Below are 27,773 nucleotides of genomic sequence, written 5' to 3'. Positions count from 1 at the left end.
GCCTGCGATTTCAGATCGGGTCCCCGCTTCGCCGTAGCGGAACAGACCCACTTTCTACAGGGCTTCTCCTCCTACTCAGAAGGAGACCGCCATTGCCGTTGGCGCCGCCTCCGGAAGTCCCCGTTGTGGTACCTTTTGAATGACATGTGTCAAGCAAGAGAGGCAGCTCCCAATTTTTAGGGCTGGCTGAAACTGGCAGTTTCATTTTTCATTTTTCTAGCTATTTCAGTTACTCTCAGTTTCTCTGTTTCTCATAATAAATAAAATAAAATAAAGTCCCTTTACAACATTCTCTGACGATAATGAGACGTGTTACCGGAATCTTCACTAATAATTTGCTGGTTTATTATGCAATTCCTGCAGTACTCTTATGCTCAGACTGTCCTTATCTAACAAGGACATTGTTTCCTGGCAGGAGTTCATGGGAAGTCACAAAGCCAAGTTTATGTCAACGTTTCCCAATCACGTGTCCTCCAAATTTTTGGACCACAACTCCCGACCAACTCTCCTCAGCCTTTGCCCACAGAGCCAGTCGCCGTGTTTGTTTGTTTTTATTTTACTTGAGAAAATTTATAGGCCACCTGATTGTGAGAAAACCTCTAAGTGGTTGTTGCTGTTCTTATTTCAATTTCTTACCTGCCCCTCACCACAAGGTGCAAATTGTAACCCCTTAAAAATAAAATATTTAAAACAGTTAAAAACAAGTTAAGAGTCGAGACAGATTAGGGATTCTGCTGGTTTACTACCTGCCTTGCTGCCCAGCAGTCTCCTTGCCTGAACTGGTCTTGAAGGCGGTGCTGAGGACTCCCAGACTGCTCGTTTTGGTGAACTTTTGCATCCATGCTGAGGTGACTGGCTGTAGGGAGGCTCGGGACTTCATGGCTGCCATGACGGCCATGGGGTTGTCCCGACACATCACTGGCCGTTGGGCAGGTCACACTCTGGCAGGCCACACATGTGGCAGGTCACACTCTGGACCTTGTTTTCTCAACTGGGGAAGAGGGTGATCTGAAATTGGGGGACATTGACATCAGTCCCTTGTGTGCCAAGACCCTGTGACCCTGCAGTTCCCTAATGGGTGAATAACCAGACAAGACAACAGCATATGGGTTTTAGGGGTTTGAATAGGCCACAACTTTATTGGTTACAGATGTGAATGGTTTGGCAAAGGCACTGAGAGAAAATGAATTACATCACTCCAGCCTGCTAAGGGTAAACCACCAGTAGGGGGCCCTATGACCTCTGTCAAATAGGGGTACTCCTGAGGGCTCCCCATTGGAGAAGAGCTATGGCCTTAGCCCCCACCTTGCTGGCGGACCATGGAAAATGCTGGTTATTATCATTATCAATATTATTTAGTCTTCTTCTCCTTCTCCTTCATTTATTTGCATTTCCAATACAATTCAAAATAATTATGTATTCATTTACTTTCAAAGATACAAACCTTAGTGGACTTCCCTTGCTCTCCTTCCATGGCTCCTGTTACAATCCACCCCCTCCTGCATCTTCTTAGTTTTTCAGTCCTTTCTCTTTTACTCTCCTTATCTCTTGTTCTTACTTACACTCCTGAAGCCGCTAACAACCTGCTAAGTTAATTGCCTGTTTATAATAATTTCCCATGTAATCTATATAAACTATCCAATCCTCCATAAACCTTTTCTCATCTTGATTTCTATTTAGTTGCTTTTGCAAGCAGGCAAGCAGGCAAGCAAACCAACAAACCATGAATGCTGAAACTTCAATATCTTCTGTGAAACATTCAGTGGTCTTTTCCAAACTGTCTACATGGCAGCAAAGGAGCGAATGCCTTGGGCACATTCCATGGCCGACCTGCAGGTGATACTGGGGCTATAGCAAAGAAACTGAGGAGCACTGAACTTGTAAGGTGTGATAATAGCATAATCTGTTATGGTAATTTTTTACTTTAATTGTTGTCCTTATTGTTATTAACGTATCTGCTGTCATAAAACTGCCTCATTGTCAATTACTCCTCAATATGTTTAAGATAAATGTTAAAAAGTCTCCATGCATCCATTATTTCAAGACGGCACACAAACATCATTCTTCCCCCGCCTAAAGATAGATATGTCTTTGTACGCAATAATATTCTGAAAAACAAATTGGCGATCATGTAATGTTGCATAATTGAATGTAATGCATAATTTTAAATTCTTTTAATCTTTTTCTTGCTAGGTCTTATTACCTTACTTGTCAGCATTTAAAGTTTCTGTCCAATTTTTTTTTATTGATTTCACGATACAGCCAATTTTCATAATTTTATTTTTTAAAATTTTTTTTATTGCATTTCCATTTTATTTATTCAGATACAATCAAATTATTCCTTCTATTCATTTTCTGCTCATTTGAGCTTAGTGACTTCCCTCCATCCCACCCATTGCTTTCAAAATTCCTCATCTATCCTTGCATTTATACATTATTCGAATCTACATTTTCTTTTAAAATTTATCTCAATCTTTAAATAAAAGTAAAAAAGGTACTAATTGTAAACATTACAAGACTTTTTACAATCCTGTGTTGTTAATTGATTACAATGATCCTTTAAATATTGTGTAAATTTATTCCAGTCTTCAATTTTCATAATTTTAAATACCCCAAAACTAAAAAACAAGTCTGTACTTCTGGGAAAAAACAAACCTATAATAACCAATATTAGTTTAAATTTTAAGATGAACGATTTTGTTTCATTATTTTTTCTATCACAGCTATGGATGGTAGGAAAGTTGTACCCAATAGCCATTTCCCTCCCACGATGTCCAAAAAATGTAAAATTTTGTTACAAGACATAAAAAACCCATAACTTTGATTCTTTGTTGAGAAAGAGCATGTCTTTGCAATAATTTTCACCATCAAAAACTTTTGATTCTATCATGCCCACACGCTGAAAATTGAGGTTTTCTAAACCTAGTTTTTCTACCAAAAACTACATCTATAATTTTTTTTAAGGCGTTTATAAAATCTTTTGAGTGCTGGTGCATTTTTTCCTGAAATCCTCATCATGTTATTGAGCTCTGTGTAAAATTTCAAAGAAATCTGATCATTGGTTATGGAGCGGGGGGAAAATGTACACAAGGCTGAAGGTCTCAAGAGGGACAGAAACACAGATTTCATGAAACTTTGAAGTGCTATAAAATTAAAACTCTTTGAGATAGAGGAAAAAAATTAAGGGGGTTTCTTTCAACCATAAGGGAAGGGTATATAGTTTCATCAAAATCCAAGGCGGTGGGTGACATGACCGCGTTGAACTGACGTGGAATGACCTGGTGGTGTGTATGCAAAGAGCTGAGAAAAAGGAGGGGAAGGGAGAGAGGAGGGGTGAAGGTGAAAATGGGGGTGCAAAGGGGATTCCAAAAAGGAGGGGGGAGGAGGCAAGGAAATAGGATGGAATATTGTTACGCACCACCTCAATCTCCACAGCAATGTGAAATTTCAGGGGTCCCAGGTGCTTACCTCGGAGGGGTTTCCAGGATTACATTCCAAGAAGGTCCTACTTTTCCCACGGCTTCCTCCTCGGATCCAAACTCCCAGCTCCCACTCCTCTCCCACCCCCACCCCTTCCTCCAGCTTGCAAACTGCTTGCAAAAAAACAACTGTTTTCCCTCTTCCGCTTATATCAACCCCACTGCAGTTCTGAAACTCCCCCCTCCCCCCTCCCAGCTCTGGCATTGTCTTTTGCTAGCTACCCAGGGCTTTAGGTGAGGCTCCACCTGTCAGGGACTGGCTGTGTGATGAGGAGTGGTGGGCGGCACCAGCTGGGGAACCCCCAAAGGAAACCGCAGGAGGAAGGCTCAGAGGCAGGGAATTGGGGGTGAGCAGGGAGAGCAGGTGACAGGGAGCAGTTCAGACTCCGAGGCTGAAGCAGAGGAGGGAGGTCAAGAGGCTGTCGAAGAAGCCAGGGAGTCTCCCTCTCCTGCTGTGACAATCTCCCCTACCCACTGGTCTCCAAGAATGTGCAGAGTAATGAGGAGAGCAGAACAGAGGCCAGAGGCACTCAGGTGCAGCTTGAGACGGCTTGGGAGGCACCCAGGAGAGGAGGAGAAAGAGTGGAAGGCAAGGACCTTCAGTGCTGGCAACTGCTCCATAGGGGCAAGACCTGCTGGGAAGGGCGAAGGTGAAGACAGGGGTGCAAAGTGTGGCTGCAGAATACAACAGAGAAGGGACTTCATAGATAGGGTTGAGAAGAGGAAAAGCGAGCTCAATTTTATTTGCTTGATGAGGAAACATGTTCTCAGGGAGGTTGCACAAGGCGGCCAGGTTTGGGCTGTGGTGGGAGTTGGGGAGAAAGTCCAAGGATCCCTTTCACTTTTCTTGTTAAAACATTGGAGGCGCAGGCTGAGAGCTGAGTCAGTGATTTCTTTTTGGCCTGCAAGTCCACATTTTGGAATAGGATACCAATAAAATCTATAGTAGTGGATCCACCCCGTCTGGCGAGCTATTCCTGCTCTGAACATTGGCCATGAAGGGGGCTGATGGGAGCTGGAGCCTGACCACATTTGGAGGCCATAGGCTCACCACTCTGGCTGTAGATAATAGTGGTACCTTGGGTTAAGTAATTAATTCTTTCTGGAGGTCCGTTCTTAACCTGAAACTGTTCTTAACCTGAAGCACCACTTTAGTTAATGGGGCCTCTTGCTGCTGCCGCTGCGCCGCTGCTGTTCTTATCCTGAAGCAAAGTTCTTAACCTGAGGTAATATTTCTGGGTTAGCGGAGTCTGTAACCTGAAGCGTATGTAACCCAAGGTACCACTGTACTGAGTTATATGCAGTGCTACTTTTCTAGAAAAAGAGGTGCCAAAACTCACTATGAACACCTCCCTTGTTCTCTTATAGTGGTGCCCACCTGAGAGGTGCCAGAATTAAGTTCTGGCTGAAAAAGTGCCCTGATTACATGGACCAATGGATGGACCATCTGAGGCAGCTTCCTGTGTCCAAGGCCAAGCCGTCCTCTAGCGGCATACGTGGGGAGGAAGCTTTTGTGAAACTCATAATTGCCTCCAGCCAGATTAGTAATTAACGAGAGGTTTTTTATTTGGTGTTCATCTTAATAATAAAAAATTCTGAAGCTGGTCAAATGCTACCATTACCCAGCTTGGCACAAAAGAAACCTCAACTAACGGTGATGAAAACTATTTGTCAACTCAGATCTGAGGCACTGTTAATGGGTGGCTACCTAGACTGGATGGTTGAGAGGTTGCCTGCTCTTGACGGGGTTACACAGGTTTGTGGAGAGTCCAAGGGCTAGACAGTGAGGAGGAAGACATTTGACCACCCTGCCCCCCAGGCTGAAGTCCCCATGCCTGACACTGGTTAAAGTGGGGTGAGGGTTGGTTACTGCAAAAGAAAGGGTTATGCCAACAGAACCCCCAGTCAGCAGAGGCCTCTCTCCATTGCACTCAGTGGAAATAAAGATGTCCTTTCATTAGCTATGGATTTTATTTTTTATTTTTTTTAAAGGTCAGAGACAGAGGGGTGTGTAACTCCTCAGTAGTATTCCAGTCCTCATGTGTGACAGGAGCACAAAACGGGTTTGTTAAGGCATATCATCACATGGCTTGGAGGGGTCGTCTTGCTTATAGTATCTGTATTCGCATGTTTGGAGATCAAGAACTCCTGTGCATCCCTCAACATGTACAATGCCACCATATCTGAAAAAAATCACACATAGAATCATAGAATTGTAAAGTTGAAAGGGACTCCAAGGGTCATCTAGTCCAACCCCCTGCAATGCAGGAATCTCAGCTAAAGCATCCATTGCAGATGGCCACCCAACCTCTGCTTAAAAACCTCCAAGGAAAGCGAGTCCACAACCTCCTGAGGGAGATTTTTCCAGTCAAACAGCTCTTACTGGCAGAAAATTCTTCCTGATGTTTAGTCAGAATCTCATTTCTTGTAACTTGACTCCATTGGAATGAGTTCTACACTCCAGAAAACAAGCGTATTCCATCTTCCATGTGACAGTCCTTTAGATATTTGAAGATGGCTACCATATCTCCTCTCAGTCTCCACTTTCCCAGTTTAAACATACACACAACTCCCTTAACCAGTCTTCCTCACAGGGCTTGGTTTCCAGACCCTTGGTCATCTTGGTCACCCTCCTCTGCACACCTTCCAGCTTGTCAATATCCTTCTTAAATTGTGTTGTCCAGAACTGGACACAGTATTCCAGGTGTGGTCTAACCAAGGAAGAATACAGTGGTACTATTACTTCCCTTGATCAGTACACTCTACTTCTGTTGATGCAGCCTAGAATAGCATTAGCTTTTTTGCTGTTGCATCACACTGTTGAGTCATGTTAAAATTGTGGTCTACTAAGACCCCTAGATCCTTTTCCTATGCACTACTGGCAAGCCAGGGGTCCTCCATTTTATACTGATGCATCTGATTATTCCTTACATTTGTCCTTTACACATGTGTAAAGTGAACTTATCTTAATTTGTAGCAGCCATTTGGGGAACTGTGCGGCATCATCATCATCATCATCATCATAAATTTATTTATACCCCGCCCATCTGGCTGAGTCTCCCCAGCCACTCTTGCTCGCTCCCAATCAAGTGTTAAAAACAATAAAGCCTTAAATATTAAAAACTTCCCTAAACAGGGATGCCTTCAGATGTCTTTTAAAGATAGGATAGCTGCTTATTTCCTTCACATCTGAAGGGAGGGTGTTCCACAGGGCAGGAGCCACTACCGAGAAGGCCCTCTGTCTGGTTCCCTGTCATCTCATTTCTTGCAATGAGGGAACCGCTAGAAGGCCCTCATCACTGGATCTCAGTCTCATTACAACATAAGTGACAGCCACCAGCTGCCTCTAGACTCTGTCTGCTTTCATTCCTTACCTGCTCTGCAGGTAAAGAGTCAGCTGCCACTGCTATTGTTTTGGGGACAACACTTTCAAAGTGGTAAATAACTCTATACCTGGCACAGCACCGCATCTCATTTGGATGGCAGCCACACTCCATGCACTCAGCTGTATTCCATGTAGACCCAAATGGATGTGTCTTCCCATCATACGCATCAGCACATCCAGCTGGAGTCACATTTGGGTCTATGAAGAAGACGAAGAAAATACCCTTTTAGTTTTATCTGCAGTTGTGCCAAAATCACCAAATATCAGCAAAGTCCAGCCCCTGAAATCAGGGGTTTATCTTGGACACTGCCACAAGATGCAGTTATGAATCCACGATATAATCACTGATAGGGACGGGTGCACCTGTCAGATTTGGTTTGCATGATATCTGCAGCTGGTTCAGAGAGAGACAAAATAATGGACACAGGGTGTGTGCATAGAAAATCTCGTGACAGTCAGTGAAGAGGGTGGCTTGCAGCTCCCCTCGTGCACGTGCCGTAGTGCGAAAGCTTGATTGTAAATTTCTTTCAAATCAAAACTATTTTGATCTGTTGTTGCGGGACCCTAAAAGGCATGGGGCTCATAGGCCAGTGCCTACCCTGCCTATTTGGTAATCTGGCACTGAGAATTTGGTATGTTGTAAACTACTTAAAGACTATTTTAAGTACTAAGCAACATATAGTTATATTTAAATAAATAAGTGATGGAGTCCTAGCTCAATGGCAGAGCACCTGCTTTGCATGCAGCTGAATCCTCAGCATCTTTAAGCCATCCTGAGAACATTCCATTGTCTGAAAGGCTGGAGAGTCGCTGTCATTAAGCGCCACAGTACTGAGTTGGTATAAAAGAGCTTCGCCGCATCAAGCAGTTGGTCCCTTACCTTTCCCGCCCCGACCTGGCCACAGTGAGCCATGCGACGGTCACCTCCAGGCTTGACTACTGTAATTCGCTCTACGCGGGGCTGCCCTTGAAGCTGTCCCTGAAACTCCAGCGGATGCAGAATGCTGCAGCGAGGCTCCTCACGGGGTCTCTGCCATGGGAGCATATTCACCCAGTGCTTTTCCAGCTGCACTGGCTCCCGGTGGAGTACAGGGTCAGATTTAAGGTGCTGCTTTTGACCTTTCAAGCCCTTCACGGCCTAGGACCCTCGTACCTACGAGACCGCCTCTATGCCCCACGGAGAGCCTCAAGGTCCATAAATAGCAACACCCTAGTGGTCCCGGGCCCTAAGGAAGTCAGATTAGCCTCAACCAGAGCCAGGGCCTTTTCAACTCTGGCTCCGGCCTGGTGGAACGCTCTGCCTCATGAGACCAGGGCCCTGCAGGATCTGATTTCTTTCCGCAGGGCCTGTAAGACAGAGTTGTTCCGCCTGGCCTTTGGCTTAGAATCAGTTTGATTCCCTCCCCCTCTTTCTTTTTCCTTTCTCCTCCTATGACGAGTGTCAGGGAACTGCCATCAGTACTGGAGGCGGAGCGCAAAAGCCAGAGGGATTCCAGAGAGCGTCCAGGGATCGGGAGAAGCAGCCCATCCTCTGGGGAAGAGAATCAGCGTAGCACCAGTGGAGAAGGGGGGCAGGTGGGGGAAGTGGCGAGGCGGTCCCATGACTCCTTGCCGGGGACCAGCGGGGAGAGTAGGGGTCCTCCGTTGCCCACGCTCTCCCTGCACAGAAGGCTTTCGCGCAGAGAGAGTAGGAGGAGACTAGGCGTCAAAGAACTTCTTTGCTGGAAGAAGTTTAAGAAACACCCACTGATGGATTCTGCCAGCGACTGAGTCAGCCACGGGCGAGTGGCGTCCGGACAGAGGAGGTTCACTTTGGCAGCCCAGCCAGGTGTTTGCACCCAGCCAGGTAGATAGGCACCTGCTTACGCATGAGCAACCCCTTAGAACCATTACAATGAGATTGCTCCCTAATTGTTTTAATGTTGTATCTTAATCTTTTAAATTGTATTTTAATCAACTTGTTTTTATAATTGGTTGTTAGCCGCCCTGAGCCCAGTCTTGGCTGGGGAGGGCGGGGCATAAATAAAAAATTATTATTATTATTATTATTATTATTATTATTATTATTATTATTCCCATATGTTCTGTCTGTGGCTCTGGCCATGTGCAGAAACTGAAGAATGTTGCTGTCAGGGAACTGCCATCAGTGCCGGAGCGAGAGAGCAAAAGCCAGAGGGATTCCACAGAGCGTCCAGGGATCGGGAGAAGCAGCCCATCTTCTGGGGAAGAGAATCAGCGTAGCACCAGTGGAGAAGGGGGGCAGATGGGGGAAGCGGCGAGGCGGTCCCATGACTCCTTGCTGGGGACCAGCGGGGAGAGTAGGGGTCCTCCGCTGCCTACGCCCTCCTTGCGCAGAAGACTTTCGCGCAGAGAGAGTAGGAGGAGACTAGGCGTCAAAGAGCTTCATTGCTGGAAGAAGTTTAAGAAACGGCCACTGACGGACTCTGCCAGCGATTGAGTCAGCCACGGGTGAGTGGCTGTCCGGACAGAAAAGGTTCACTCAGGCAACCCAGCCAGGTGCTGGCACCGGCTTACGCACGAGCAACCCCTAGAACCATTACAGTTGCTGAAGTGCCTTCCTGAACAAAAGTCGTCGTTCAAGGGAGCGCAGCACAGCACATATTTTTAATTTTCCATCCACCTTATGATAGGATAGACTCAATCAACGCTATGGTTTTTATTCTGGTTTAACAGGGTCCCCCTTCCTAGACAACTTCAACAAAATATTGTTCTGACGGGAAGGTACTTGGGATCTACGGTTCCCAGGATTCTGCAGTGGAAGCCATTTAGCTGGTACAATCATGGTCTAAGTCTATAGTATGGCTATACCCATAACCTCAGTCTGCCACAACCAGAAACGTGTTTGTAGCATGAAATAATGGTGAATAGGCTTTGGCAACATTACCTGTTGAGCACATTCCATTGCACAAGGCCAGTGAGAAACAGATGATGATGATGCTCAGTAGGACTTTCTGAAAAAGAAGAACAAAAGGTGGAGGGGATCATAGAATCATAGAGTTGGAAGAGACCACAAGGGCCATCGAGTCCAACCCCCTGCCAAGCAGGAAACACCATCAGAGCACTCCTGACATATGGTTGTCAAGCCTCTGCTTAAAGACCTCCAAAGAAGGAGACTCCACCACACTCCTTGGCAGCAAATTCACCCAGGAATCACCCAGGGAAGTCTCTGCCTTCCATTCTGTTTCTTTAAAGGCTTTGTGACCATTTCCATCATATTAAAAAATGAAAACATAAGAAAAACCATACATTTAAAGCACCATGAAAGACACTTCAGTCTCTTTGTAGCTGCAGTTTATTTCATTTCCCTCAGCATTCCCCTAAATGTTAATTTCCACAATATATTTGATGTAAAAGCCGCTTCCACAAAAATAATGGAATATAACACATGTCTATGGGTCTAAACCACTGAGCCTCTTGGACTTGCCGATCAGAAGGTCGGCGGTTCAAATCCCTGCGATGGGGTGAGCTCCAGTTGCTCTGTCCCAGCCCCTGCCAACCTAGCAGTTCGAAAGCACAAAGCAAGTAGATAAATAAGTATTGCTCCAGTGGGAAGGTAAACGGCGTTTCCGTGCACTGTTCAGGTTTCGGTGTTTCATTGCACCAGAAGCAGCTTAGTCACGCTGGCCACATGACCCAGAAAAACTGTCTGTGGACAAACGCTGGCTCCCTTGGCTGTAAAGCCAGTTGAGCGCCGCAACCTCAGAGTCATCTGCGACTGGACTGCACTGTCAGGGGTCCTTTACTTTTTTAAAAACACATGTCTAGCGATCATTTCTGTGTTATTTGATAACAGAAAAAATCCATTTCCAGCCCTATTAACCTGGAAAATCACGGGAGAAAAGTGATGAGATTTGGGGTGGAATATCAGCACACAATTTTTTCCTGCTGTTTTCAGGGGGGAAGAGAAGCATGAAGGTGTGTACAGCATGATGACATTGACCAATGAGGTCTGTTCTTGTGTTACACCACGGCCATTGGTGTGAATGAAATATAGTGCACTGTCAAAGAGCCGCTGTTCCATATCACAACAGGCACTGCAGTGTGAAAGGAACATTAGAAAAAAGAAGCAGGAACATTATAATCAGGAATACTAGCACAATATTCAGCACGTCTGAATGTACCCTGTGTTGTATGGTAGTGGAGGGTGTGCGTGTTGTGTTCCATTGGTGTTGCGGTGGTGACACTTGCCATTCTTCTGCTAGGAAATGCTCTGCAGGGGAGGGGGCAACACAAATGCAGGGGAAAAATGCTATGAGGAAAGTGTAAGAAACAAGCAAGAGTATTACAGCTTATCCACATTAAGCTTTTGCCTAACTCTTTCTAGGCACAGGTCTGTTTGCTGTGATTCCACTTTAAAGATCGGGTGTTTGGGGGGGGGGGGGTTGGACATGGAGGTCTAAAGCACAGACTGTGCCTGGAAAGAGCAGAGGAAACGTAAGGGTGGATAAGCCGTCAGATAAGCCTGGAGTCTGAGAAAGCCTCAGCAAGTGAGGTACTCAATCCTCATAATTCTGAATGCCTTTGCACACCCCCTCTCCACACACAAATCTCCCTTTCCACCATTTAAACCTAATCTAGATTAAAGAAAAAGTTGTGTACCAACCATCCCCAAAGCATTCCACTTACCATCTTGGTTTTTCAATGAGTTGCTGGCAAACTCTTATTGGGGCATGGAGGAAAGAGCTCTGGTGTCCCTCAGGTAAGTCTGTGGAGAATCCCATACGCCCTTTTATACAAATGGGAAGGAGGAGGGGCAAAATGAGAGGGATGGAGGTCCTAACGGGGGAAGGAAATGCTTGCCAGGAAGGAAACATTTGCTTCTGATGACATAAATGTTTACAAGAACAGCTGAGAGAGTTCTACGTCTTCCAGAGATATTCACTGATAAGTGCAGATCAGAACCAGAACTGGGAACAGGAAAATCATGTCAAATGTGTTACGGAAAAATTCCGGGTGCGAGTCTGCTCAGCCTCCCGGCTCGTCGGACGAAGTCCGCGGGTCCTAGCGGAAAATGAGCTCAGCCAGACGCAGGAGCAAGATGCGGAGATCCAAGGTTTATTGCGCAACAGGTTCAAGACAAGATTGAACAGCGAGAAAAGGGGTGACACCAACTTTTAAAAGTTCCCTCCAAGTCCCAGAATACAGTGCAAGAAACGTCATGAATACATTATGGGAAGGTTGGGTTTCACAACTTACATCATGAATATGTCACAGAAAGGTGGGGTTACACACATTAGCATTTCAGGGAAGGGAGGGGGTAGTGTGCAGAGTAAGAGATATGCATAGATAAGCACTTCCTGAGTACTGGTGATGATAAAACAATAGTCCAGATATGCATCGTCTGCCACCTGGCATTGCCCGGAGGAAGGGCTTGGCAGAACGATCTGACAGGATTAGGGTCTTCCTGAGTACGTGACTTGTCGCTTAGGAGATTATGGAGGCAAGTAGGGTGTCGTAGAGTCCTGAGGGAGCTGAGTCGATTGACACCAGAACGAAGGAAATCGGTACTATGGTTGATTTTATATGAATTTCAGAAGTTTTAGCTTATTTCAAGTTCACTCTCATATTGTTAATCAAAGTCGGAAGTGAATGGATACATTGTTGCAGCTCTTGATACGTTCAAGGGTTCAGGAGTTTCGATTCCATTGTTCTCCCAGCAGGGGAGCTGTCAGTAACTTGTCAAGAGGTTAAATGAGGCGTGCAAAGCTAGCTGAGCTACCTCTGCACGGCGAATGCACGGTCCTGATTGGCCAAAGCGCAGCCATTATAGTCAATGGGAGATGCATTTTGACACGGTCTACCCACGTTAGAAATGGAGCGAGAGGAAAGCTTAAGAAAGATGGTGGGCTTATTTCGCCCGTATAGAGAGAGAGAGGGAAGAGTCCTTTATTTACAGGACTAGGGTGCAGTGTGGTGCTTGTGCGACAGTGTGGGGTCTGAGGGGTTAGGGAGCCGTCGAGGTCATCGCCTCGGGTCCACTGGTGCTAGTGGAGGGACCGAGAACGGTACCCCCCCTTCCGTATCAAATGTTATTTAAGGATAGTGTTGAGTTCTGCAAGAGATATGGCTCTAGATATTTGTCTTTACAGCCTCACCTCAAGAAGGATACTGTCAAAAAAGGCCAGCAAATTGGCCAAGAAAATGCTTGCCAGGAAGAAAACATTGCAAGCAAAATGAACAAGGGGGTGGAGCAAAGTGGAGAAAGTAAAGTTTTTATCTCTCATAAGAGTAGAACTTGTGGACATCTCCTGCGTTGCCAGGAGAGTTGGCCAGGTAAGGGGAGGGACTGACCAGCCCACACAACAGTGGGCAGAACTTGCCTGGGACTTCTCAGTCGGCTCCAGAGCTTCTCCCACCCTGCCCTCCCTCAGTTAAGCCTTCTTTTGCAGGTTAACCTCTTCTCCACAGGTATGCAGGCACTGCAACATTATGGTCGTTGTTGAAGGGCTGGAAAGGAATTTTTCTGCATTGGCAGATTTTGCCTTCCCCGTAGCAAAACGTCACAACTTTGGCGGTTTCAGGCCTTGGGCGGAATCCTTTAGTCTGTCTTCCCTAAATGGGGGGGGGGGGGCGCGAAGCAGTGACCCCTTCCCCACGGCACCGATCCCAGGGTTCCCCGTTAAAGGGGTTGTTTTGAGGGGAGGCATTGGCCATACACTGTTAGGTTGTCATTGCTCTCCTCCTGCGGCGGTGGCGAAATGGGGGGCGGACTCTCTGCTTGAACAGACGTTTTCCAGAGCCAGCCCAATCCCCACATATTCTGGATAACCCTGATGTTCCCCAGATCCCTGGCCGGGGACTGGGAGGGATAAACACCCAATGCCTAAGCCAAGGTCTCCCTGCAGCTGAAGTTTTAATAAAGTTGTGGCCAAATTTTAATCCCATAACACGTTGTCTTGAGTCATTATTCCACGCAGGTGTCACCCAGGGTCGGGGGTCTCCGCCTGTCCGCACAATCTAAATAAATCAGTTATTTTTGTGTGTCTCTTATCTTTTATTGATGCCTTTATTATCGTGGATAAAAACAAGTATATTCCACTGTGACCCAAAAACTACCCCCATTCTCCCAAGAAAACGCAGGCAAGGCACCTGAGGCCCACAACTCACTTGGGTCAGCTGAGATTAAGGCCACATGAGCAGCATCCATTGAAAGCACTCGGAGGTCACTTTCACAGTCATGGTGTCCCCCAAATCATCTTGGGAAGGATGTGAAAGGTGCTGAGGGGTACCCTAGTCCCTTCTCCAGACTTGCCTGGGAAGAGGCATTGATTGTTAAACTACTCTGGAAGTGTAGCTCACTGAGAGGAATTGACACTACTTGTAAAAAGGTAAAGGACCCCTGACAGTTAAGTCCAGTGGCGAACGACTCTGGCTTTACTGGCCGAAGGAGCTGACGTTTGTCCGCAAACAGTTTTTCCGGGTCATGTGGCCAGCATGACTAAGCCACTACTGGCAAAACCAGAGCAGCGCATGGAAATGCCGTTTACCATCCCGCTGGAATGATACCTATTTATCTACTTGCACATTGACGTGCTTTCGAACTGCTAGGTGGGCAGGAGCTGGGACCGAGCAACAGGAGCTCACCCCGTTGCGGGGATTCGAACCACTGACCTTCCGATCGGCAAGCCCAAGACTCACTGGTTTACACCACAGCGCTACCCACGTACATCTCCCAAAATATTGCTGAGGAATTCACTTAACTGGGGCTCCAGATAAGTGGCGTTTTCTGCCCGGTGCAGCCATAGTCTGGTCCTGGTTGGCCATGTTTTCCTCCCTGCGTGGCCCTTGGTGCCTCTCCCTTCTTGCTAAAAAGCCCTCGACCGCAAGGTTGCTAAAGATGCCTTATGACTGAAGCATGAACAAACATAAATTTCTTCAGAAACAGATTACCTGGGAAGGTGGGACTGGCCTTCCTTGGAAGTTTTAGAACCGAGAGTAGATGGCCTGGGATTCTTTAGCTGTGCCCTCCAGAGTGGGAGAGGCAGATGCTTTCAGGACCAGTTACACACACACACACACACACACACACACACACAAACAAACACACAAACACAAACACAAACACACACAGTTAAAGAGGCCTCTGTGCATAAAAGAATAAACATGCAGCCTTAATGGGTTCTATACAGAGATCTATTCAGCTTTCAGGAAAATGCATGTAAGCTTAAAAAGTTCAACAAGATTTGAAACTTAGTGAGCAACTAAGATGTGCAGATGGTTTCTATCTACAAAAAACTAGCTCAAATGTATAAGAATGTATCAAAGAATTGTTGCAAATGCTAGAACTGTGAGGGGTCATTGTATCACATGCGGTGGATCTGCAGGAAGACCAAGGCCTTTTGAGACATGATACAAAATGGGGGGGGGGGGGGATGAACTGACCTTTCCCAAGAGGCCAGAATTCTTCCTGCTGGGGATGTGAGAAAGCAAAATAGCAAAGAAAGCCTCAGCTGTATTTATGTATGTAACTACAGCAGCAAGGATTCTCTACGTTTAGAAATGGAAGGACACCCTCAAAGGAAGAATGGCTGATGAAAATCCTGGAATATGCAGAGAGGGCAAAACTGAGGCAATGATTAGAGACACAAATTGAGAATCTTTTAAGGAGGACTGCTTAAAGCAGGCATGGCCACACTTGGCCCTCCAGATGTTTTGGGACTACAGTTCCCACCATCCCTGACCACTGGTCCTGCTAGCTAGGTATGATGGGCGTTGTAGTCCCAAGACATCTGGAGGGCCAAGTGTGGCCATGCCTGGCTTAAAGGGAATGGCCATACCCAGGGCCGTCTTTACCCGGGGGTGCAAGGGTGCAGAGCACCGGGCGCCGAATTCTGGGGGGCACCAGGCGCCCACCGATGAAGCCACCTAAGCATATTGTATTGAGCTGCACTGCGGCAGCGGGGTCAGCAGCACCTTCGACACGACTGATCTTGCGCCGCATGCCTGCCGCTCACCAAAGCCGGGAGGAGGGGGAGTGAGAGGAAAGAGGGAGGGACAGAAAGAGAACGCGCCTATCTAGCGACGGGAGTGTGTGCAGGCTCCGGAACCTTCCCAAGAAGAACTCGTATATGTGTGCTCACAAGGGCCCTCCCAGCTCTTCTAGAAATAAGGTTGCTCCCACAATGAAAGGCTGCCCGAGACGGTTCTCCCACGCATGCGCACAATGCCCGCCGTCTCATCTTCCAGACACCTCCCTACGGCTGTAAGCGCATGCGTGGAGTCTTTACACTTTACAAGTGTTCTTTGTCTTCTTTAGAAAAGCTGGTTTTAAACAAAAAACACAAAAAAGCCCTCCTTTTGGAGCTGTGCAGGTGTGAGCGCTATTTATCAAATGATAATAGTGACACAGGCATAATAAAAGTTAATTTGGGGGCTAAACTAAATTTGGGGGCGCTGGGCGGACCTTTGCACCCCCGTGGAGCTTATGCTAAAGACGGCCTTATAGCTCAGTCTGTAGTCTATTTAAGAAGTTATTTCCCATACGAGAAGACCATAGCGGGGGTTGAAGTGTAAGAAAAGAGCAGAACATATTAAGAAACATGCTAAAGAGGATGAAATTGGATAATTGGGTGAATAAGCATCAATGTTGGGTGAGCGGGAATCACTAGTTTTGTTGAATTGGAAAATAACTGTTAACAAAATGTAGGAAAACAAATTTATATAGTGAGATAGTCGCCTTTGGATGGACTGGACAGGGGTCCTTTACCTGTGTGTGTGTGTGTGTGTGTGTGTGTGTGTGTGTGTGTGTTCAAAGCATCAAATCATCTTTTGCTCATATTAATAGGCTGCTTGACAATGTTGCCATTTTTTATCTCTGCTTTGAAGGGGCCAAGGAAGCAAAACCCATGGGGCAAAACAATCAGTGGTAGGATGACTTTCTGAAAGAGGCAAAAGAGAAGGAAAATCAGCAGATGACTATAACAATTCTGGGTCTATCAAGATCTTGAGATCATTTGCTTGTTCATTTAGCTGTGTTTTTAAATTAAGCCATAAGATTAAGCTGATTGCCATTTTAACGAACTGTGTCAGAAACAAAACCGGCTTCTTTATCTGCTTTTGTAATCAGGGAAACTGACGGGAGTTGCAGTCCAGTGACATCTGGAGGAGGAACTTCAGCTCCACTTAGATGCACAAAAAGGCATCGCACTCAATGGCAGGGGCAGACTTTAGGAATATGGCGCCCGGAGCGAGGACAAAATTTGGCGCCCCAAAGATTCATTTGGCACCCTTCCTCCTCCCGCCTTCCATTCAGCGCATACTCTCAAGTGCATTATGTCATAGTTGCGGCGACTCAATAACCCAGGGTTTAACTTTGAGTAGCTACCCGTAGAAATATAGGTTTTATTATTAATACCTGGATGGGGGAACTGCCTACACCACCCTCATTCTGGCACTGTCAATGAGCTACCCAAGAAACAAGAGTGGAGCTATACTGTGGTTGTGTGTGTTTTTTCAGCGTCAAAGACAGTTTGGGATCATTGGCTAGAGCAGAGGTTTTCAGCCTTTTTGAGTCCACAGCTCCCTTGACCAACTACATTCTTTCTGTAGACTCCTGTGGGGCTCAGGAGCCCAGTTGTGTCACCTCTTTTCTGCAGAGCCGGCAGCCCCTCACCCCTCCCTTGTGGAGGGTTCCCTCAGCCTCCTCTTCTCCCCTCTCCTTGGGAGTCCTTTGGGCAGCCGCACCTGCTGCCCCTGGTCTCTGAACTGCCCCCCCTGCCCCGGAGAGAGGTGCCTCTTCACACTGCCCTAGAAGCATCCTTCGCCTGGGGAGCTTGTAGCCAGGGCTGCTGCAACAAACAGCTGTGCAAGCCTTTGGGAGGCAGAGACATGAGAGGGCATCAGAGGAGGGAGGGAAGAAAAGAGGGACAGAGGCCAGTGTTGCCCGTGGCACCCGACCACCATTCAAGGCACCCCAGGGAACCATGGCACACTGGTTGAAAACCACTGGTCTACAGCAGGCATCCCCAAACTTGGCCCTGCAGATGTTTTGGGACTACAATTCCCACCATCCCTGACCACTGGTCCTGTTATCTAGGGATGATGGGAGTTGTAGTCCGAAAACATCTGGTGGGTCGAGTTTGGGGGTGCCTAGTCTAGAGCAAAGTGGTGGGTGTACAAAGACAATCATAGGGACATAGGAAGCTGCCTTTTGCCGACTCAAACCATTTACTTGGAGCACTGCCGTTATTTAGGGAAGACTGCATTCCTTTGTCACGCTTTGTGAATTATTGAATAAATTGCTTGGTAAGAACTTTCATCCTTTCTCTGCCTCTTGGCTGCCACAATGGGAGGGATCTGATCCCCCAAAGCCTGACACTCCCCGGACCCTACAATCATCTTCTGAGGCCCTTCTTCATGTGCCTCCTTCCCAAGAGGTCCAGTGGGTGGGAGAGGTAGTTCCCTTTTTCCTTTTCTTTTTCTCTTCCTGTTTTTAGTAGGCATTTCGTGTTTTTATTTTGTATTTTTATGCTCTCAACCGCCCTGAGATCTTTGGGTGGAGGGCAGTATACAAATATAATAAAAATAAATGTTAAAAGGCGAGTCTCTAACCCTCCTAGGCAGAAAGTTATGAAGCACAATGTGCATGTTCTAAGCAACTTCTGTCAAATGAGCCAGCCTGGCCACTCCTGTCTGTCAGAGGTTGGACACCAAGGAATAGGAGCCCCCAACATCCTAGAAGGTAAAGGGACCCCTGACCATTAGGTCCAGTCGTGACCAACTCTGGGATTGCAGCACTCATCTCGCTTTATAGGCTGAGGGAGCCGGCATACAGCTTCCCGGTCATGTGGCCAGCAGTGCATGGTCTTCCCGCTGAAGTGGTACCTATTTATCTACTTGCACTTTGACGTGCTTTCGAACTGCTAGGTTGGCAGGAGCAGGGACCGAGCAATGGGAGCTCACCCCGTTGCGGGGCTTCGAACTGCCGACCTTCGCAACGCAGAGAGAGGGGAGAGTCTAATGCTTCTTCTGGTTCTGCACTTCCAGCTACAACTGGCTCTGCTGTTCCTTCCTCCCCTCCTTTCTGGAGGGAAGCCCTTGCCTTGGCAGATGTGGTGGGACTAAACCAGAGAGGGACTTTGGGGGTGCTGTTAGGGGTACGGGAAGTGCTGTTCACCACCTCTGCTTTGGCTGCCCATGAAAGGGCCTTTGAAAAAGCATGAGAGCTCAAAAGTGTCACACCCGCCAGCCTTCCCTTTACTTTGCCACCCATGGAAGGGATTATGGAAAATGTGGAGGGAAACATTTTCTTGTCGGGGGGGGGGGAGTCTTTTTGAAAAGGAGGGAGCAGACATGTCAGGGTCTGCTTCCCTCCTCCTTGCTTTGCCAGGCAGCTGCTCCGGCCACGGAGGAGTGTTGTTTTTTTTTTTTTTTTAAAGTGTGTGTATAGAGTGAGGCGGGGCACATTGATACACCAACAATATTTCAATTTTGAGAAACATTATTCGTGTCGTGACATCACTAAAATGTTTCTATACATGTGTGTGTACAACAGCTGAGACTGCGCAGCCCACCAGTTAGCTGTTATCATTTGATGAGATTAGGTGTGTTTTTAGCGTGGCCAACTCAACTAAAAAATTACATGAAATGTAAAAGTGTTCCAATGCTGTTTTACATCATATATAATAATATAATATGACCGACTTTCAAGTGTCATATCTCAGGAAAAAAACAGGATCTTGTATGTTTGCCTTCCCCATTCTAGAAGATAAGGCAAGTATTAATTTCAATGATGTTGTTTTGCAGTTGCCAAAACCAAATTTCTCAAAGAGCACATCTCAAACATCATCTCTTTATACTTTTTCTATTGACTTCAGTGGATATAATGTGCAATAGAAGCTAAACATTAAGTAATCATCTTATAAGTATTTTGTTTAAATTACTATTTTTTAACCATTTAATGTGAGTTCTTATACTTTTAAAAGTTTTTTCAAAGTTTTTTTTTTTAATGGATAGGTGTTTGATGAAAGATTAATATAAGTTTTGATGTTTTGTTAAGAAAGCCTGCCATAAAGTCTATGATATGTGTGAAACACTGTTAATTTCGATATGTTATTTAGATTTTTAGTAATAAATTGTGTGGCTAATTATGATCTCTCACAATAAAAATTGTTTCTTTCATTAATTTTTTGTAAATAGTTACCATTCTCATAAAATTTACACTTTGTATCAAAGTGCCCCATCCAATGTATCAAAGTGCCCTGTAGGTGGAGCAGAATGATACAAAACTCATTTTTTTTACTAAAGTCATTATATTCTCGTTCTTCTAACTATAATGGTTCTTTTGATTGCTATTATAATATTGATTAGTTATGCCATGCATAGAGCAAAAAAAAAATTGACTCATTTTTGTTACATAAAATATGATATTGAATTTTTCTGCATCAATCTGCTCCGCTTCACCCTATGTAGTGCTGGAGGAAGAAAGGCAGAATCCACCCACTTGCTAGTTTTGCATTGCTGCCTGCCAGCCACATGGAGCAGTAGGCAGGCAGCTCCTTTTTTTAGTTAAAAAGTGTGTGTTGGGATGCGGAGCAGTGCAGGAATTGTCTGTTGCTTGTGTTGCTCCTTGAGGGACTTTTTAAAAATGCCAGGGTGGGTTGGAGGAAGAAATAGGGGGATCAACCCATGGCTGCTGAGTTTCTTTTCTTGCCTGCAGACATATGAAGCAGGCAGCTACTTGAGAGGCGCCTCAGTGGAATATGAGAGAGAGGGGAGGAGATGGCAATGCTTTTTTGTTTCTGCTGCCTGCTGCATAGCAGAGGTTGTTGCAAAGCTGTTGCAGGAGGCCACCTAGTTCAGAGGCATCATCAGCCCCATCCATGATCCACTTTTACCTAATTGTTCCCAAGCCATTGTTGTTGGGGGCAGTGCAGATGCGCTAGTATAATCATTATCAGAAATTAAATCGTCTTGATCTATTCCCTGAATCTTCCAAGTTGCCCCCCCCTTGTATGGGGAAGGGGGTTCCCATTGTGGAGGCATCAGAATTGTTATAAACTTTCCCCAGATAATTCAGAAGTTGTCTTGGGAGGCAGTAAATAAGTATCAGCAGCAGCAGCATTGTCACCGTATTTCCCCCCATAGTTCTCAATTTTTTGGGGGGAGGGAAGGACATGTATTTCAGAAGCATAGCACCACCTTTTCCTCCAGCGGGAATTGTTCCCAAGTTGTTTGGGGAGGGGAATCAGAGTGCAAACCCAGAAATATTATTGTTGTCGACTCACCCCCCCAATGTCGACATAATCATATTTGTTTAAGTGAAGGAAGAGGGCCTCAAAGAACTATAAATCCACACCTGCACTTTCCTGGGAGTTAGCACAACTGAATTCAATGGGACTTACTTCTGAGTAGACATAACGAGGATGGGAGCCACAGATGGCTTTGTGATGGGCCATTCAGTCACTACATTAACTTTGCCTAATTATTATTATTATTATTATTATTATTATTATTATTATTATTATTCCCCACCCATCTGGTTGGGTTGCCCCAGCTATTCTGGGCTGCTCCCAACACACTCAAAAACAGAATAAAATGTCAAACATTAATAATAACCATCTGATCCAATACAAAAAAGTCATAATAACTTTAAAATAAACAACATATCAAATTAAGCAATATTTAATAATCCATTGCCTGGTGTGCTCTGGTCCAATGGGGTCACGAAGAGACTGACGTGACTAAACGACTAAACCACAACAACAATCCATTAGAATCTAAAAAGCTGCTGATAGCTGAGATAGGCATGTCCATCACTTTCATTATGATATGTACCAAATTCTGCAAGTAGTGATATCAAGCAAAGACAACAGATACACACCGAAATGCATATATGACTGATTTATTCAGATTCCCTTACATGAAGGGAATTTGGGTGGGATTTGTAAAGCTCAGTAACAGGGTTTGGAGGGATCATCCAGTTTATAGAACTCATATTCACATGTGTTGGGATTTACCACTGCTTTACATCCCAGAACTTCAGCAATACCACCGTACCTAAAAAGAAGAAGAACAATGTGTAAACTAAGGCTTCCCTGAGCTTATGGAGATCTTGTAAAGGGGCGCTCCTTTCTCCTTCTCGCTTAGGACATGCCAAGAATGATTGGAACTGCCTGGCAGAAAAGCAGTTTTGCAAGATGTTTGCTCGATCCAGGGAAAACCAAGCCCTTGGAAAACATTTGCCCTGAGGCCAAATTCACCTGGGGAACCCAAGCTGAATGCACAAAGGACATGTCTTGCACAATATGCCATTGCATGTTGCTGTACGATGATTCTTCCCCACCCCCCACTATGTTTGCGGTGGTTGAGGGCAGCACCCATGCACAAAAAAGGGTGTAGCAAAATGTTGGTGCGAAACCAAGAGGCCAGCCAGGAGGGAGACAGAAGGAGACAGGAAGGTGCAGGAAAGAGGAGGGGTCCTCTTCCATTGGGTGCATCGGGGTCCCTCCCCAGCACCAGCTCCTAGGTGGTCTCCGGATGAGAGGATCTGGGACTCAGGGAGATCCCAAAGTCCAAGCTTCCACACAGCGAATGCCTGGTCATCGGATGATTGGAAAGGCACTCTGGACATGCTCAATTTTATGCAACCTATCTTCAGATGTAAAGATTAATTGGGACACCCATCTTCAGCTAATTCCGTCCATGAATGTTTATTGAGCAGAAGGTCTTTCAGAGAGAACGGAGCAAAATAATTTGAAAGAGATGAATAGACCCAGTGCCATTCTGGTTATTTGGCCTACCTGGAACAGCAATCCATTCCACTTTCACTACATGTGCATTCCATGCAATTCGCTGTATTCCACTTGGAGCCGAATGGATGCTTGCTCCCATCATAGAGATCGGTACACTCAGTGGGCAGCACCGGCTGACCTAGGGAGAGAAATCCTATACATTTAACATCAATGCAATCAGAAGTTGCTGCGCAGCACAATGCAAAGACTGGGCAAGAGAAGCACAGTGACTGCAAATTTTCCACTTGTCCAACTCCTGGGCATCTGTCTTGCTTATACTGCGGCCATGCAGTCTCCTGCTTGTGTCTGCAGACGGTGGTTCCAAGCTTAAAACAGGGTGGGAGTGAATGGGGTGCCCTGTGGATGGGGAATCTGTCCGTTTCAATTTCTATCAGTTATTATTATTACTGTTTATATACCATCCTCAGGTCAGTTCACAACCTAAAAATACAATCTAAAAAACACAAAATACACAATAAAAGTAAGAGCTTAAGCAGGGAATCATCAATGAGAAGATGAGACGGGAGCAGCGTTAGGTCATTTTAGACTCTGAGCAGCATCACAACATCCGGAGAAGAGAAGAATAGAAGAATATCATTTATTACGGCCGTAGGCCCATATAGGTAAAAACAACACATAAATAACAGCTTGTGCCATAAGGAGAAAAAAAGCAATCGCTAAAACACCACTATAACAATAAAATACTATAAAATGGAAAGGCATACTACGCCTTAATTAGCTTGTAGAGCTCCTTGGCGTCGCTTTTGGGAAAGGACAGCAACTAGGAACCTAGCCACCTTCAGGGTCGTGTGGGTATCCTTGTCCTGCAAGATTTGGGCAAGGTGGAATTTTGGTGGGGTACCCTCTAGTTTCTGTATGATTGATCCCAACAAATTTGCCCGTAGCACATTAAACAAGGGGCAAGTGAACATAATGTGCTGGAGCGACTCCGGCGTCACCTTGTCACATTCGCACACGGCGGGGGCTTGGCCCTTTGAGAACCTATGTCTCAGGACATTGGAGGGAAAAACGTTAAACCTCGCTTTGGTGAAGGCCAGTCTATGTGCAACAGTCGAAAGGGAGGAGAGGTCTGATGGAACGCAGTAAGTTAAAGTGATACCAATGTTCTGGGGCGAACAAACACCTCCCCCCAGCGTATAATTTCGCTGTAAATCGATGTCATCCAGTCTTTGGCGGATCAGTCTCTGAGCAGTGATTTGGTCTAGTTTTAGGGAGAGATTCCATAACTCAGGAGTTTGGCATGAATTCTACTAGTCCAAAGGCTAGAGAATTCATCTCGCCATAAGCATTGGGCAAGGTAATGGTTTGGTAATCTATGCCACAATGATAACCAGTAATTGAAGACTTGCTTCCACAGGCAAGTTTCTAGGGATGCGACCTTCAATTCTAGTCGCATGGCTGCGTTGCTTACGCACAGGGGGAGCATTAGGAGCCGACGTAGGAATTGGCTTTGCAGAGTCTCAAGGGGAGCAAGATCTGTCATCACGGCCCAGAGCGGGGCAGCATAAGCAAGCACGGCAACCACTTTTGCCTTGAACACCTTTAGGGCCGAGGGAACATGCAAAGCTCCGAACATGCAAAGCAGCGTTAGGTCATTTTAGACTCTGAGCAGCATCACAACATCCGGAGAAGTGTAGATTTTAAAGGTAGCTGCATTTTGGTCTGTGTTCTGGTTCTGCAACAGCAGATTTGGTAGGTGTATGCTAAAATATGAATGGGGTGAATTTTCCCCTCATCTCTAGTCAGGAACACATTTTTCAAACATTAAATAATTATTTGGCCATGAATAGATTACATATCAACATTACGTTGCTGTTTACTTACCATCTTTAATCTCTGCTTTGTGCTCGCTGAACATGCAGGATCCCTGACACAAGGCAAGTGTCAGAGACAAGGCAGTCAGGCTCAAGAGGATTTTCTGCAAAACAGACACACACATACAGAAATCGTTCAACATGATGCTATCATATATTTATATGTAGAACCTCTTGTTCTGTTTAAAAATGTATGTGACTAAATTTTAGTCAGAGTAGAGCCACTGAAATTAATGTGCCAAAGTTAGTCTTGTCCATCAATTTCAATGGATCTACTCTGAATATGACAGGCCTGGAGTCTGAGAAAGCCTCAGCAGCTGAGGTACTTAATCCTCCTAATTCTGAATTCCTTTGCATATCCCCTTTCCACACCACAAATCTCCCTTTCCATCATTTAAACATAATCTAGATTAAAGCAAAAGTTGTGTGCCAACTGTCTCCAAAGCATTCCACTTACCATCTTGGTTTTTCAATGATTTGCTGGCAAACTCTTACTGGGGCGTGGAGGAAAGAGTTCTGGTGTCCCTCATGTAAGTCTGTGGAGAATCCCATACCCCCTTTTATACAAATGGGAAGGAGGAGGGGCAAAATGAGAGGGATGGAGGTCCTAACGGGGGAAGGAAATGCTTGCATCAGAAGGAAATATTTGCTTCTGCTGACAAAAATGTTTACAAGAACAGCTAGAAGAGTTCTACGTCTTCCGGAGATATTCATTGATAAGTTCAGACCAGAACCAGAACCCAGAACAGGAAAATCACGTTAAATGTTATTAGACCAGGATAGTGTTGAGTTCTGCAAGAGATATGGCTCTAGATATTTGTCTTTACAGCCTCACCTCAAGAAGGATACTGTCAAAAATGGCCAGCAAAATGAACAAGGGGGTGGAGCAACTCCCCCAAGGAAAGATTGCAGCATTTGGGATTTCTTACCCTAAAGAAATATATATAGGTTGTCTTTTCAGATTGCTTTCACAAAATAAAACATGCTTTTTTATTATTAATTATGAAGGTCACAAGGCTATAGGACTATAGCAGCTAGGGCATAGGTTGCTATTGCTATTTCAAAATAGCTGTGGCTAAACATTCTTTAGGGTGTTGTTTCTTTAGAAATCACGAGGTTAGGGACTTTTTAGTAAGAAAAACAAGTTGTTGCATGTTTCTGAAGAAATTGGGTATCTTTAGCAACCTTATGGCCAGGGGGTTCTAGCAAGAAAAGAAGATCTTGCCATGCTTCAATCATAAGGCATCTTTAGCAACCTTGCGGTCAGGGGCTTTTTAGCAAGAAGGGAGAGGCACCAACGGCCACACAGGGAGGGAAACATGGACCCCCAGGACCAGACTACGGCTGCGCTGAGGCAGAAAATGCCACTTCCCTGGAGCCCCAGGGAAGTGAATTCCTCAGCAATATTTTGGGAGATGTGCGTGGGTAGCGCTGTGGTGTGAACCAGTGAGCCTTGGGCATTCCGATCGGAAGGTCAGTGGTTCAAATCCCTACGACGGGGTGAGCTCCCATTGCTTGGTCCCTGCTCCTGCCCACTTAGCAGTTGGAAAGCACGTCAATGTGCAAGTAGATAAATAGGTACCACTTCAGCGGGAAGACCATGCACTGCTGGCCACATGACCCGGAAGCTGTACGTCAATGTGCAAGTAGATAAATAGGTACCACTCCAGCGGGAAGGTAAACGGCGTTTCCATGCACTGCTCTGGTTTCCCCAGAAGTGGCTTTGTCATGCTGGCCACATGACCCGGAAAAACTGTTTGTGGACAAACGTCAGCTCCCTTGGAGCCAGTGTGGTGTAGTGGTTAAGAGCAGTAGTCACGTAATCTGGGTAACCGGGTTCGCGTCTCCGCTCCTCCACCTGCAGCTGCTGGGTGACCTTGGGCCAGTCACACTTCTCTGAAGTCTCTCAGCCCCACTCACCTCACAGAGTGTTTGTTGTGGGGGAGGAAGGGAAAGGAGAATGTGAGCCGCTTTGAGACTACTGAAGGGGAGTGAAAGGCGGGATATCAAATCCAAACTCTTCTTCTTCTTCTTGGCCAGTAAAGCCAGTAAAGCCAGAGTCGTTCGCCACTGGACTTAATCGTCAGGGGTCCTTTAGCTTTACCTTTTTACAAGTAGTATCAATTCCTCTCAGCGAGCTACACTTCCAGAGTAGTTTAACAATCAATGCCTCTTCCCAGGTAAGTCTGGAGAAGGGACTAGGGCACCCCTCAGCACCCTTCACATCCTTCCCAAGATGATTTGGGGGAGACCATGACTTTGCTTTATATGTAGTGCTGGAGGAAGAAGGGCAGAATCCACCCACTTGCCAGTTTTGCTTTGCTGCCTGCCAGCCACATGGAGCTGTAGGCAGGCAGCTCCTCTTTTTTCCTTTAAAAAGTGTGTGGTTGGGATGCAGAGCAGTGCAGGAATTGCCTGTTCCTTGTGTTGCTCCTTGAGGGACTTTTTGAAAATGCCAGGGTGGGTTGGAGGAAGAAATAGGGGGGTCAACCCATGGCTGCCGAGTTTCTTTTCTTGCCTGCAGACATATGAAGCAGGCAGCTACTTGAGAGGCGCCTCAGTGGAATATGAGAGGGGAGGAGATGGCAATGACTGCTCCCCGCATAAAACGGGGGGCGCCCTTTGCGTGGACACGTGCAGCCCCTGGATCTGGAGCGGCTCCATCAGCATAGGCTTGGCTTTGCCTTTCCTCAGGTGGGATACCTGGAGGTCTCCGCCTACCCCAGTCAGTTGTCCAATCCCACCTGGGGGAAGCGTTGCCAAGGAGATCAGGCCAGGTAGGGGAGGGATTACCTGCCCACACAATAAAGGGAGGATCTTACCTGGGAATCCTCACTTGGCTCCAGAGCTTCTCCCACCCTACCCACCCTCAGTTAATGCCTTATTTTGCAGGTTAACTTTTCCTCACAGGTTTTGCAGGTGAACTTTTCTTCACAGGTATGTGGGCGCTGCTACGTTAAGGTCACTGTCAAAGGGCCGGAAAGGAATTTCCCTGCATTGGCAGGTTTCACCTTTCCCGTAGCAAAACGTCACAACTTTGGCGGTATCAGGCCTTGGGCGGAATCCTTTTGTCCATCTTCCTCTTTGCAGCGGCGATACCAGGGTTCCCCGTTAAAGGGGTTTCTGAAGGGAGGCTTTGACCGTACGCCAAAAGGTCGTCATTGGTCTCCCCTGTGGCGTCGTCGTAACGGGGGCGGCTAACTCTGCTTGAACATATGTTCTCCAGAGCCGGCCCATCCCCCACACAAACACTGGATAACCCTGATGCTCCCTAGGTCCCCGGCTGGGGACTGGGAAGGGAGAACGCCCAATGCCTGAGCCA

General features: G+C 46.2%; 1 protein-coding gene and 1 long non-coding RNA gene across 2 annotated transcripts; both read right to left on the bottom strand.

The window, feature by feature from the left end:
- Window positions 1-5,489: 5,489 nt before the first annotated feature.
- Window positions 5,490-11,810, bottom strand: LOC310769930. The gene is made up of 4 exons (XR_014551861.1): window positions 11,512-11,810; window positions 9,770-9,836; window positions 6,933-7,062; window positions 5,490-5,662 (listed from the first exon to the last, which is right to left on the bottom strand). It is a non-coding gene; the product is annotated as an uncharacterized lncRNA (long non-coding RNA).
- Window positions 11,811-21,711: 9,901 nt separating this feature from the next.
- Window positions 21,712-25,063, bottom strand: LOC310769911 (small serum protein 5-like). Its single transcript, XM_083629795.1, has 4 exons — window positions 24,909-25,063; window positions 24,462-24,555; window positions 22,626-22,755; window positions 21,712-21,882 (listed from the first exon to the last, which is right to left on the bottom strand). The coding sequence occupies exons 1-4, from the start codon at window positions 24,909-24,911 to the stop codon at window positions 21,777-21,779; spliced, it is 333 nt and encodes a 110-aa protein (XP_083485921.1). The 5' UTR covers window positions 24,912-25,063; the 3' UTR covers window positions 21,712-21,776.
- Window positions 25,064-27,773: the final 2,710 nt, after the last annotated feature.

The sequence above is a fragment of the Podarcis filfolensis genome, assembly GCF_964270895.1.
Source record: "Podarcis filfolensis genome assembly, chromosome: 8".
In the NCBI taxonomy this organism is placed as follows: Eukaryota; Metazoa; Chordata; class Lepidosauria; order Squamata; family Lacertidae; genus Podarcis; species Podarcis filfolensis.
This window is presented reverse-complemented; position numbering and strand designations above follow the sequence as displayed.

Coding starts and splice junctions, on each gene's coding strand:
- LOC310769911 (XM_083629795.1), bottom strand. Junction 22,756..24,461: donor CAAAGCAGAGATTAAAGATG/GTAAGTAAACAG, acceptor TTCTCTCCCTAG/GTCAGCCGGTGCTGCCCACT. Junction 21,883..22,625: donor GGAATGGATTGCTGTTCCAG/GTAGGCCAAATA, acceptor TCTTCTTTTTAG/GTACGGTGGTATTGCTGAAG.